Genomic DNA, 14,115 nt, shown 5'->3' with positions numbered 1-14,115 from the left:
TCAATTGGAAAAAGGTAGATTTTTAATATATTTAACTTTTATCAAAGATCTCAATAAAATAAAATAAAATAAAAATCCAAAAGTCAGAGACACAGAACTCTAACCCTTAAGAAACATAGAAATCATCTGGTCATTTCACAGATTGGAAACTTCCCAGGTTCAGAGCATCTCTAAGCATTAAAAAGATTGTGCGACATTATTTCTTCATGTCAAACGTACCTTACTGAGGCCTCAAGTGAACCAAGGGCCAAAGGCTGTACCACAGAAGAATCTCTGCTATTTCTCTGGAGGGCAAGGAAGTCTCCTCCACAAAGGTCCCAGAAGACAGAAGGTGTGAAAAGGAGACAGAACTGAGATCTAATGAGGGGCCCCAATACTCCTGTTCAAATGTCTCCCTGTGTCTGTGACACACACAGTTCTCCACTTCCTTTCTTCTAACTAGATGCAGGGGTGTTAGAATTCCCCAAAGAAATCCTCATTACAGACTCTGAAAAAAGACCTTCCACACAGAAAATAAAATCTAAATTTGTTTTGAAAGATGACTGAAGAAAACAGTATATATGTTTAAAATCCCTACCCTGTATATCTTACTAACAAAGCTTAAACTCCAACGGCATCATCTTTTACGGGAATAATATAAATGCAGAAATATTACACATAGAAGTACAATTAACACCTATGTTCTTCTCCATCAAGAATTATCAAATGATTTTAACAAATTTTCTTACAGTATGTTCCCCTTGTCAAAAGAAATAGAGTGTGACAGACAAAGCCAAAATGCCCCTTAGCCACTGTCCTCATGCCATTTCTGCCATACTCCTCCAAAGACTGTAGCCTTCTATTCTGCTTTTTATACTGACATAACATAGTCTGATTATTAATACATATTTGATTGTTACATTCATTAAATTGGCTCTGTTTTCTTCCCACAAAAGAGTGTGTGGCCCTGCAGACGCTGAGTTTGGTTCATGAACCAGAAGAGTCTGATATCTGTAAATAGTTCTTAAATAGATGCTCAAGTGATTGGTATAAGATCATCCAAGATGCTGATATAAAAGGGAAGTTGCATAGCAAAAACTGGGATGCTTCTATGTACAAGCAGAATCCTGCCAGTGTTGAAGATGTCACTAGCAACTATGCACCTCATTAGCAAACCAAGAGGCCAGAAAAGGCCAGGCCAAGATAAAGTACATCTGCTTCAGCCCTGTGGAGTCACTTCACTTCCATGATATCTTGTATCTTCGGATAAATAAATCAAAATGTATATAAGTTTGGGAGGACATCCAAGGTGTCTTCCAGACAATCTGTAACCCATCTGTAACCCATCTGCAGCCATGTTACTGGTGTGAGAAGTGGCACAGGCATGAAGCACCCACCACAATGGCCAGATTTTGGACAGAGATCAGAATGTAGGAAACAAAGAGTAAAAGAGGCCTGGAACATGAGAATTTTTGTGGGAGGAGCTGTGTCTAATGGAATTCATCCACTGTTCCTCTCCCTCCGACCACCTGGACATGATACATAATAAAAGATGGCTCAGTCAAAGGCAATGAGCCCAAGGCAAAGTTTCTAAATTTTCTGTGTGAGCCAAAACAGTAGCTAGGACTAAAGAATTTCCAAAAGAACTGAAACCTCAAAAGGAGGAAATGTCTGATGTTTGAGCCAAAAATCTATGAATCACAAAGGGATGCTCCCAAATTAGACATCTGAAAAGGTAACCTGGGATAGGGAAGGTACCAAAGACCCCTAGAGCCCCAGGTAGAACAGGTGATCAACAACCTTCCAGGGACAAATGGTAGCTGCTAAAGTCTTGGAGGTAAGAGAAAAATAGGGATGGAACTGAGAAATTCTTCGATGCTCACTAAGCCAACTCTCAGGTAGAAACAACACCAATATGGAGACTATACATAAAGGAATTCAAATATATGCTAAATGTTTTATATGCAAAAAGAAGTAAAGACAATAAAGATAAGAAATAGGACTTCATCAACATTTACTAAAAACGTGACCAGTAAGGAGTCTAGTCCCAAGTTACAGTTTGAAACTAAGAAATTCTATTTTAAAATATGTGTATACTTTTTATAGGCAGCAGCGACCTTGGAACTCTGGGATTTGCTCAAATTAATTGCACTCTTCCACCAAAAATGGTGTCCAGAGGGTCAAATCCCAGAAATACTTTTCTACTTGGAACAGGTACCCTCTGAGCACAAAATTTAAAGGACTCAATTGAGACGGAAAATTCACATCGATAAGTATGTCCAAAACAAGTTTTTTAAACTTCTATTGAAGCAAGGGTGATATGGTAGCTGGATCCGGTTGAGGTATTTGCAAAATGCTGAGCACATCAATAGGCAAAAAATGTAAGTTTCTTCTTTTACAGAAGGTTCCATAGGTCCTTACTAAACCTAATTAAAATGGCCTTAAGACAATGCAACTAAAGCGTTGGAGAGGTGGCCTCCACTTTGTTCCAGACAATTTTGTTCAGGGGAAGATAACCATCCTGAACCGGAGCCAGCCGAGATGTAGGGAGGAAGCTGGCAATGTGCCCGGTTTCTTTAAGGCCAGGAGCTTTGGGAAAATAACTGATTATTCCTCCCACCCCACCTCACCCTGATTTGAGACAGTTTAGACTCTTGGCTTAAAATCATGGTTTCTGAGCCGAAAACCACTCCTCCCACTCCAATACGCACACTTCCTATAACAAAAGGTGAAAAAATAATGCAAAAGGTGAACAGATGATAAATGGGTAATATTAGGCAGAGGAAAGATTCACTGAATAAAAGAAAAAATTAACAGTTAAAACATTCGGAGCTCTCGATCTGGAAATAGGAGAAGGACTGGAGACAGAAATGGCTTTGAACTCAAAGCTGGTACAGTAGAGCAGTGGTCCCCAACCTTTTTGGCACCAGGGACCAGTTTCATGGAAGACAATTTTTCCATGGACAGGAGCAGGAGGATAGTTTCAGGATAATTCAAGTGTATTACATTTATTGTGCAGTCAAACCGCTCTGCTAATGATAATCTATATTTGCAGCCTCTCCCCAGCACTAGCATCACCACCTCAGCTCCCCCTCAGACCATCAGGCATTAGGCTCTCATAAGGAGCTGCAACCTAGATCCCTCAAATGCACAGATTACAGTAGGGTTTGCGCTCCCATGAATATCTACTGCCAGCTGATCTGACAGGAGGTGGAGTTTATGCAGTGATGCAAGCGATGGGGAGCAGCTGTAAATACAGAAGAAGCTTCGCTTCCTCACCTCCTGTTGTGCGGCCCAGTTCCTCACAGGCCACAGGGATCAGTACCAGTCCATAGCCCAGGGGTTGGGAACTGCAGCAATAGAGCAAAAAAACAAGGTCCTTGACCCAGGTCTGTTACATATAATTGTGTAGGTTCTACACAACCACATGCAGCAGCCCTGACCTAGACACCTAGGAACATTGTGCTCCCACCTCCAACACACCAGGAGGGGTGCCTGGCACCCAACCTTGCATAGTCAGACTTAGCAGAGCTGAAGGGGACAGTTAATAAATGAGAAACTGCTCAAAAATTCAAGCTGCTGGAAGTGGAGGCCAGCCAAACACTTCCCCAAGGCAGGTGAAGGACAAACTCAAGATGTCTTAGAGTACTCCTTCTCAAGGTCACCTTGTGGAAATGACTCAAAATGGTCTGGGGTTGGGACCATAGTAAATTGGAGACTCTCCTGCCTAAATATAGATACTACCTAGACAAAGACAATGGGGACCTTTGGAACCCCTACCACCCTCCAAGCAAATAGTTAATCTGTGAAATTTCTGAAGCCCTTCCCCACCAGGAAGTCCAATGTCTAAAATCCAAATCCTTTACTGGATGATCTCATGGGGCCTCAAACACAGTTACCCTAAAAAAAATATTGTGACTGTGTTTCTTCTGTGATGACTGTACTACTGCCACAACAATCAAAACTAAGAGTTGGAGCATGACAGGTTTCAATCCATATAATGACTTGTACATTTATATTAAACCCTTGAATAACTTACTACATTTTCTATGGTGGTTTTATGTGGCAATTTAAAAAAAACTTAGGGAAATGGGTCAGAAAGGTCTAAAATAAGTACTAATTTTAAAAACTGAGATCTCTAAATGTAATAAAAATATTAAATGTCAGCTAAATTATATTATACCCTAATCTATTGGTGTTTTTTATAAATTGGTTCTTCTGGAACCTAGATACTCATGTGAAAATTTTAGTCTTACAAAAATACAATAGTTCTTCACCTTTGGGGGTAAAGATTGAAAAGCTGTGTGATTAACTCATTTGTACTTTTTTTTTTTTTAAGAGACAGGGTCTTGCTCTGTGTCCCCAGGTTGGAGTGCTCTGATTAACTTTTTTAAAATTTAGACTAAATCACTTCTGATACAATAAATCTCTCTATTCAAAGGCCTTTAAAGAATGAAAGCCTAACACTGAACTCACACTAGTACCTCTCAAAATAAAAAGAATTGTAAGACTTGAACACACTTCAAAGATTGTATTTGTATTTTTCTACACCAGTTCCCTATACCTGTCTGTTATTTTAGGTTCCTGTGGAGGGCAGCTCCTCAAATGGCTCCCAGTGATCCCTACTTCCTGGTATTCATGCCTGTGATGGTTAATTTTATATAGCAACTTGACTGGGCTAACAGATGCCCCAGGAGCTGGTAAGATATTATTTCTGGGTGTGCTGGTGAAGGTGATTCTGGAAGAGATCAGCACTTGAATTGGTGAACTGAGAAGAGCAGATGGTCTCCCCAGTGCAAATGGCATTCATTATCTGATCCATTGAACGTCTGAACAGAACAAAAAGGTGGAAAAAGGAGGAAGTCACTTTCTCCCCTTGAGCAGGGACATCCATCAACTCCTGCTCTCAGACACCAGCACTCCTGGCTCTCAGGCTTTAAGACTTGGACCAGGACTTACACGGTCAGCCTCCCAAATTCATAGGGCCTTCAGGCTAACACCATCAACTGTTTTGGGTCTCCAGCTTGCAAACTGCAGGACTTCTCAGCCTCCACAACTGTGTCAGCCAATTCCTGTAATAAATCTCCTCATATATACACACATATATATGCCTTACTTTATATCCTAATATATACCATATTGGTTCTATTGCTCTGAAAAACCCTGACTACTACAAGTCCTTTGTGCAATTCCCTGCCCTTGGGTATGGGCTGGACCTAGTGACTTGCTTCTGACAAATAGAATATGATAGAACTGATGAAATGTTACTTCCAATATTGGATTGCAAAAGACTGTGGTGACTTCCATCTTGCTCACACTCTCTCCGGCCCTATCACTTGCTCACTCTGACAAAGCCAGCTGCCATGTTGTGAGCTGCCCAATGGAGGGGCCCATGTGGCAAGGAACCAAGGGTGGCCTCTAGCCAACAGCTCGTGAGGGACTAGGCCCCCAAGTCAAGAGCTCGTGAGTAACTGTATCCTGCCAACAGCCATATGAGTGAGCTTGAGAGCAGGTTCTTCCCCATCGAGCTGAGCTGACTGCATCCCTGGCTGACACCTGGAGTGCAGCCTGTGACGGAAGCCAAGTCAGAGGACCCAGCTCAGCCACACCACATTCCTGACTCAAAGAAATGGTGAGATAATAAAGCCACTAAGTTTGGGGAAGTAACTGGTTACACAGCAACAGGTAATTAATAGAGTTTCCTTAGAGTGAGACTGGGATTATATTTTTCTTTTCAGAAAATTGTTGCCCAAGAAACACTGACAGGAGGGACCTGTCACTAGACCCATGCACTTAGAGGCCATGCCAAGATGCTTAAGAAAAAAGCCATGGTGACATCAATTTATAGGCTATACTAATTTAAATATATAGTGTGACAATGTGACAAAACTATTTTTAATTAGATTAATAAATTCTCATGCTTAAACCATCTTTTAAAAATCAAAGAGATAAATGATCATAAATGCATGCTGTTTAAAATATCTTTCTTTTCTATCCCTAACATTACCAGTAGTTCCTGTTTCATCCTACTTTATGTCAGTGTTCAAACAAAACACCACAAATGTGCATCCAGATTCGGGTGGCCCCAAGAAAGGGACCAGGGCTTTTTAAGTGACAATTGACTGTATATTTGGGGCAGAAAACCTAGAAGTGAGCCTGAAGATCTTTGTTGTCACAGAAAAAATAATAACTTGCTCAAAGATATCTGGAGGTGGTAAAAGCAGTTTGAAAGAGCTCCCACTGACCAAACTGCGACCATTTGGGCAGCAAAAGAAAAAATCATAATTATAGCTAATCAGAGGACATCAAGACCATCCAAGGCCACTAGTACATAATGATGATGCAAGGTTAAGCTTAAACATGCTTTTAAAAAGTCCTGCTTGCTGGTACGAATCCATTCATTCATGCTGTCACAAAGAGACAAATGCATGATCCTTAAAGGATGAAGATATAACCACTCACCATGACTTAGGGAGGAACCAAGAGAAACAGGTTTGTGATCTCATGACTGGTTCCAGAACCGCTGGGATCAAAATGAAGTAGAGCAAAGTGAGGGGTGGTCTGAGAAGAAACAGGTTTCCAGGGGCCTGGGACGTGACTTAGGGACACGAGGGTGACAGCACTGCTTTCTGCCATGGCTGCAGACGAGCTGCGTGATGCCAAGAAAGTGCAAGGTCTGTAAGCATCTTTGCAAGAGCAGCACACGGGCTGTCAGTGTGAAGTTCTTCCTGAGTGTTGATGGAAGCCACCTATAAAGGCAGCAGCAAGGCTAGTACTGAGCTGTTTCCTTACCTCTGGCAGCTGTTCACCATGACGGGAAACCAAGGGGCCAAAAAATGTTGCATCTGCTCCTGATCCAGGGAGCTTCTACTCTCATGTTAAATTTCTACATCCTTGGCTTAATGAGAAAGGAAATGAATGGTCTCTTCTCATCCCCCCATTACTACCAATCCATACCCTACTAAAACACTAAAGGTACAAGTTATTCATGTCTTTAATTTTAAGAGACATTGCCAAATTAGCACTCGAAAAGGCTGTTTCAATTTTCACTACTCTACAGTGAACAAAGCCACATAGTTGCTCAGATCCTTGTCAAGACTTGATGGTCTGAAACTTTTTAATCTTTGCCAAATTGATGAAAGGAAGAAAAATGCTAAGTTTGTAGATTTAATTCACAGTCTAAAGAGCCTAAAAAGTGCATGGGGGAGGGGAATAATGCTTTGCAAATAGCTAATACCACAAACTATTTTGGAAACTGGCAAAAGATAAATAATTGTATTGCCATTTCCTGGGTGTCTGTTTTGTGCCAGGGACCAAGCTTGACAATGTGCAGGAACTATCTCCAGTCCTTGCAGCACCGAGGCATCATATTCCCACTTCACAGATGCAGCGATAAGGGTTCAGAACAATAAAGTAACTTATCAAGGTCACGTCACAAGTACCCTGGGGAGCTGGGATTTACACTTAAGTCTACACGAAGGCCCACGGTCAAATAAAAATTTTTACCACTTTATTTCATAAAGTTTCACCCATAATAAGTAATTTGTAGAGTTACACAAATATCATCACCTTCCAGTTTTGAAGTCTTTCCATCACCCCAAAATGTTCCCTCATGCCTGCTTCCTATAAACCCCTGCTCCCATGCCCAGCCCCAGGAAGCTGTTAATCTGCTTTCTGTCTCTATAGATGTGTCTTTTCTGGGTTTCTCCTATATTACCTTTTGCATCCAGCTTCTTTTGCTCAGCATAATGTTTTCGAGGTTCAGCCATGTTGTATATACCATCCCTTTTTATTCCCAGTAGTATTCCGTTGGGTGGAGTCACCGGTTATAGACATCGGGATTGTTTTCAGGTTTTGGCTACTATGAATAATGCCACTATGAAAATTCATGCCCCTGTCTTTCTGTGGACATATGTTTTCATTTCTGTTGGGTAGATTCCTAGAAGTGGAATTGCTAGATTTTGTGGCAACTGTATGTTTAACTTTTTAAAGAAACTGCCAAACTATTTACCACAGTGGCTTCACCATTTTTTTGTGCCCTCCAGCATCAAATAAAAATGTTAAGCTGAATATTCAAGAAATGTGAAAGACTTTGCATCTATTCCACTCGTGCACCGGTGGATGTGTCTGTGTGTCAGACGTACTTCAGCAGCCTGACTTCGGTGTGAAAAAAATCAAGTCTGCAACACCGTGGGCCCACTTTAATGTACCAACTCAACAGCCTGATGGTGGATCCGATGGGGCTTCTCAACAGCCCTTCCCTGCAGATATACCTAGGATGAGCCAACTGAAATAATGCTTACATCTGGGGATAAAACAGGCTCTAATGACCACCATTTCTCACTGCCACCTCACTTTTTCACCATTCTGTTTTATTGACACATCAATTCCCTTTTTCACGGTTGACTTCTGGTAGCTCCCTTTGGAATCTGTGTTTAGAATCCTCATTGGGTCCCTCTCTGTCCTATTTAGTACCTGCAACTCTTACCAATAGATAAGAAATAAACGGCATTATCAGGCTCATTTCTCCCCCTTGCAGGCAGATGAAAGTACCCAGCAAGACCACATCAAATGCTCAACTCCATGACCTAACCAACCACCCTGGCTCACCTGCACACACACTACTGATCACCACTGTCTCTTTGGCTGCATCTTACTAATCTATTAACAATCTATGGCTTTCTTCTTCTCCAAACCAATCTGAGTCCATTTTATAAGATTTCATGAGACACTCCAACTGCTTTCTAATGGGCCCAATGCTGTAATGTGTTTACAAATGCTATTATACTTGTCAGACATGGTTTGTTTTCAATAATATCATAGTTTTTTTATTTAGTTGTTGTAATACCACAACCCTCTGTTTTCTTACTCTGTGTTTGTTCATCAAGTGCACAAAGCACATTTCCCCCACTGCCCCAGAGTGCCAGGTACTTGATCTAAGTTAGGGAAGAGTAGCGGACACAGCCCAAAGGCAGGGAAGACTGTACAAGCCTGGGGGAGAGCTAGGGTAGGGAAGGAAAGAAGATGTATCCAAATACTGTCCTGTTATAATTGGTAACCATATGCGTTTTTTTAATTAGTTATAAGTCAGAAGGTAAAATGTGTTTAGAAGGAGACATTCCCTACCTCAAATGCTGAATAGCCAAATTTACAAATGTCATCTGTTAGAAAATTTCATTTGAAATCTGTTTCTAAAAGTAGTTGCAGAGAATTAAACCCCCAAAGAAAAGAAAAGAAGAAAGACTGAAAGTCATCACCAAAAGCCAGCCATCTCATTGCCAGTCCATTGCTTAACATCGATGCCCCCCACCTTGGCCTTGTGTACATACACCAGTGCCAAGGTAAGTAATGGACAAGCCTCCCCTTTTGGACAAAGTGCCTACTATGCACCAGGCAGTTTTCCATTCACTCTGCACACATCATCTTATCCATCCTTCACAAAATCTGGTGAGGTAGCTGTAATTATCTTCACTTTACAGAGGAGAAGCTGAGGATCCAAGAAGGTAGATAATTTGCCCAAGCTGGGGTAGCTAGTAAGCAGCAGAGGCAGGCTTCAGACTGAACACTTCAGTCTCCAAAGCTCATACTCTTTTGACTAAACCAGGCTGCCTCCTGAGTTAAATTCCCCTGTCCCTCACCATGGCTGCCACAAGATTCTACCATCTCTTCATCATCATCAATAAATATTTATCAAGGACCACCGCGTACACGGCATTGCTCTCGTTTCCACAGCAACACACTGTCAGAGAGTCATGGGAGTATCCCGTGCTTGAAAGAACGATGCTGTAATGTCCTCTGATCATGGCTCTGAAAGGTGACAGTTACACTACTACAGAGGACACTGTCTCAGCCGGCAGCCTGGAGTCTACAGGAGCTGTGCTGAGGACAAGCAAGAAGAAACTAAGTAAGAAACTAAGAAAGATAGTAGGTTGTAACCCAAGAAGATGGTCTGCTTTTACTATGTGTTTGCAATTGTTGCTGGAACAGAATCCAAGCCAGGTTTGCACATTAATTGTTCTTTTATTAGGAAACAAATCAAGCAATCCACGACAGAAAGTAAAATTCGACTGTACTGCTAACAGTTCCCCAGAGATACAGAGCAATGATTATCAAGTTAAATGACTACATTGCTAACAATTGCAAGCTCAAGTCAGTCCCCTGTAAGATCCATTTTTGCTCTCAATATGTGGAGTCTGAAACCCCCTAGTAAATGGACTCATTATCCCCTTCTCCATTTCACTGCCTTCCTCTTCCCCTATCCCAAATCATGTTTTGCCATACTGTTAACAGACTGTTTTTAAATTCCTTTTTACTATCATTCCTTATAAAAATTGTCATGGCTCATGAAACACATCTTAGAATAAGGAAAAAGGAAATTGTCTTTTGATGACAAGCTTCCACCCCTGACTCTTGGATCCCACAATTAACATGTTAGGGGAAAACATATTGCCCCAACTACATTATAGATGTAAGCTTACAAATTGAAATTGTCCTCAAGCCTGGGGATTTTCAGACCAAAAGAATAGGGGAAACACACTGCTTAGTTTTCAAATGTATTTACCCAAACTTGCCAAAAGTTTTAAATAAAATATTAAAGGAAATCAAGCTATTGTTATATTTACACTAGATTTGGATTCCAATCGTTTCTGCATTTAGGAATAAAATAAAAAGATAAGGCCATTTTTAAAAGTCAACATCTGCAGCATTCCTGCTTCTACAAATACAGATGTTCATGAGGAAAAAATAATCTAATTTAAATGATCTAGTTAGCATTAAACCAGAGAGGGAAGGATGGATATGGACAGAAAATCCTCATTTCTAAGAGAGGCTTAGAATGCACCAAATCTCCAACACAAGCTAACCCCACTCATTTAAGGAGCCCCTGGAACACACGCAGACACTTTCTAAATATATGCTGTAGTAGGTTTACAAAAGACACCAGCTCAGGTACAACCAAAAGAAACACATGGTGCCTTAACTGTAGATAGATTTCTTCCCAAACTGTACTCCCAGGATTGGCTTTTCTTTCCCATGTGTTCCAAAGAGCAAACAAAGAAAAGGTGCTTGCTCCTCACACTTCTTTAAATGTTTTAACAAAAGGCTGCTGAATAAACATATTACTCATTTAAAAATTGAAAAGAAGTTCTATTCCTGATATGAAAGCAACCAGATTTGCATTTTAACAGTTGTGGGCGAGCGCCACCTGGCGGGAGCATCTGGAACGGGCGCGCGTTCCGCACTGGCCAGCTTCCTGAGCCGGTACGGGTTTTACCGCCTGCTACCCAAGGATGGTTTCAGACCCGTGGAGTATTTTTGATCCTGTTTTTGCCGCGGGAACGCGAGTACTATTAATGTGTGGCCGGGGTTCAGGCCTTAGAGGATATAAAATCTGAGTCACGACTCATGCCCGAGTTCCCAGGACTGACCTGAGCATCCTTGCTGCCTCCCTCCCTAGCACACCTAATACAGATCCCAAAATAAGGAAAACAAGAACCGTGCACCATCTTTAGAATGGTGCCAGCGGCTGTTCCTCTTCTCTCACTTGCTAATCCAACCTTTCAGCTTCACACACCTCAAAAAGAGTGTCTTCGTCGCCCAACTTCCCAGCCAGGGAAACAGGCTGTCCCTTCACAAAGTCTCATATTCAGTTTCCATTTTAGTCCCAAGCAAGGGAGCCGCTAATGCATTTCCAACGGAATGTCACTCGGCGCTTCTTAACCTCAGAAGCTGCGGGTTGGAAGACGTTACACTCCGCACAGGTTCGTTCTTTTTCTCTTTCTTCTGGCAGATAATACGCGGACGCTGCTGCTACGTAGCAATCCAAAACGGACCTGTTCTAAGTCCCTCTTGCTCATCGCAGCCTGTCCCCGTGATCCCAGCAACCTCAGCTTGGTGTGGTGCCACCAAAGCTATTCCGTGCAAAGAAACTTCAAGGTGATTTTGAACTTGGAAGTGCACCTCCCTTCTCTCCTTCCCTCCACTGCCTGCTCTTTGGGGGCTCAGGGCTGGCTGGAAGCTGTCTGGGGGGCGGGGGGGGGCACAGTAACGTGTGAGACCCGGGCCGCGGTGCCGCTCTCTCGAACATGTCAACTTACCATTAGGTGACACCAGGGCAAACCCCCCCACACTTTGGGGAACTACCTCCGCGCCCCTGCTTCCTATGGTCAAACCCAAACATGAGCCCCCAAACTTTTCAGGAGCAGACGCGCTCGCAGGTCAAAGCCACTCCAGCTGAGGGGCCTCAACACAGGCGCCCAGTCACTCCGGATAAAAGCCAAGGGGCGGGGAAGGGCGGGTAGCGATGTCTCGGTCACTGACACAAACACCCCCACGGAGCCCTCAGCGGCTTGCTTCGGGCTGCGCGGCGCTCCCAGCAGGTCCGCAGCCTCCTCCATCCCTGAGGAGAAAAGCCGCCGCCCTGGCCGCCTCGGCCTGCCGGGCCCCGTCCTCCCACCTCAGGCGCGCGCCGCCCGAGGGGCTGCCGGGAGAGAACGCTCCACCCTGGGCGTCGCCGCCGCTCATCTCGCCGCCCCAAACACTCAAGTGACAGATTCCGACAAGTGGGAGGCAGCAAGTGGAGATATTCGCAACAACAGCGGAAAGTTACTCCAGCCCCGGGGGCCGGCAGGAAAGTGAAGCGGGCAACTTCGCCACACGCGGGCCGCTGAGGGACGCGCGGGGCCGGGCACGGTGGCCGGGGCGCTCCCGGACGCGGCTTCCCGCGTGAGGAGGCTGAGACGGGGCTCCGGCCATCGGAACCCGCGTCCCCCCCGCGAACACGCACAACTTTCTCCTCAGAAAGCCCCGCGGCGGGCCCGAGCGCCCCCGGGAGGGAGCGGGGAGCCCGGGGAGGCCCGGCGGGCACTCACCTGCGGCGCTCTGCGCCCGGGCGCCGGGCAGCGGCGGCAGCTGCAGACGCAGGAGCAGGCTGAGGGCGAGCGCGGCGAGGCTCGCCATCCGGGCGGCGGCGGGTGGCTCAGCCCCTTCCCGCGGGGGCCGGAGCCGGGACTGGGGCGGGCGCGGGGCAGCCCCGCATCGCCGGCGCGGCCGCTGGCTGTGCGCGCCGCTGGGCGCCCGGGCTGTCTCCGCGCGGGCTCCGGGAGCCGGCGCCGCTGCGCTCCGAGTCGAGGCGCGGCGCGAACTGAGGCGAGAGGCTGGGCGGGGGCGGGACGCGGGGGGCGGGGGGCGGTGTCCCCCGAGTCCTAACGCCGCCGCCGCCGCCGCCGCCGCCGCCGCCGCCCGCCCGGGCGCTCCGCCTCGGCCGTGCACACACCCTCGCGCGCACGCTCGCGCCTGGCACACGCCCGCGGCCGGCACACGCGGGCTCCCCCGCGCACCCTCTCCGGGGCTGGCCGGTTCCGGCCGCTCCCGGCCGCTCGCACAGTCACGCGCGTAGGCACCTCACCCCCGCACCCGCACCGCCGCCGGGGTCCTCGCCTCTTCGCCCCGCGCGGCGCCACGCAGCCGAGCATCCTCTGCCCTGCGGGGGCGCAGGTACGGGGGCGGTGGGGGAGGAGGGGGGAGGGAGCAGCCGTTTGAACTCGGGGTGGGGAACAGGTAACTGGGGGGAAGGCGAGGTGAGAGGGAGGGGGGAGCAGCTGTCTCAACTCTGGAAAAGGGGCCAGGTGAATTGTAAAGCGGGGGGCATCCGCCCAAAGCGGGGGCAGGCGGCTGCTGGCTAGGGTCTCGGGCACACGCTGAGATGAGAATTCACACACACACACATTCTTCTGGGCGCATCGCTGGCGCCACAATCACCCCCCTTGTCCGCCACCCAGCCCCCCTCGTTCACCCACATCTCTCTCTCGTCCCCACCGCCACACGGGAAGGGGCACAGACGGAGCCGGAGGTAACCGCCCCCCCCCTCCTCTGGCCGCCTTCCCCTTCCTTTTCTCCAGAGACAGAACCATGTAGCTTTTTCCTTTTTCTTGCCAGTCTGAACAAAGACCTGGTTGGAGCTGAAAGCTTAAGACCATAGATCAGCCCACAGGCGGGTCTCTCTGCTATCCTGGGAGCAGGGACCCCATGGAGAAGACTGGGCACCACCCTGGTCTTGGCTGGGGGTCTGGGGTGTAAAAGCAGGGGGTGGAGACACTGAGGCCAGGAGATATTCAAGGGATTCACACTTTGTGAGCA

The 14,115-nt window shown here is 46.1% G+C and overlaps 1 protein-coding gene across 2 annotated transcripts in view; it reads right to left on the bottom strand.

Moving 5' to 3' along the window:
- The window catches only part of PTPRT (protein tyrosine phosphatase receptor type T), a 1,002,137-nt gene extending 989,201 nt beyond the window's left edge, over nucleotides 1-12,936 (bottom strand). For both annotated transcript variants that reach the window (XM_045528255.1, XM_045528256.1), the window contains exon 1: nucleotides 12,849-12,936. In XM_045528255.1, coding sequence (XP_045384211.1) covers nucleotides 12,849-12,936 — 88 coding nt within the window. The remainder of the gene's footprint in view (nucleotides 1-12,848) is intronic.
- Between the last annotated feature and the right edge of the window lie 1,179 nt (nucleotides 12,937-14,115).

The sequence above is a fragment of the Lemur catta genome, chromosome 17 (genome assembly GCF_020740605.2).
Source record: "Lemur catta isolate mLemCat1 chromosome 17, mLemCat1.pri, whole genome shotgun sequence".
Classification (NCBI taxonomy): domain Eukaryota; kingdom Metazoa; phylum Chordata; class Mammalia; order Primates; family Lemuridae; genus Lemur; species Lemur catta.
This window is presented reverse-complemented; position numbering and strand designations above follow the sequence as displayed.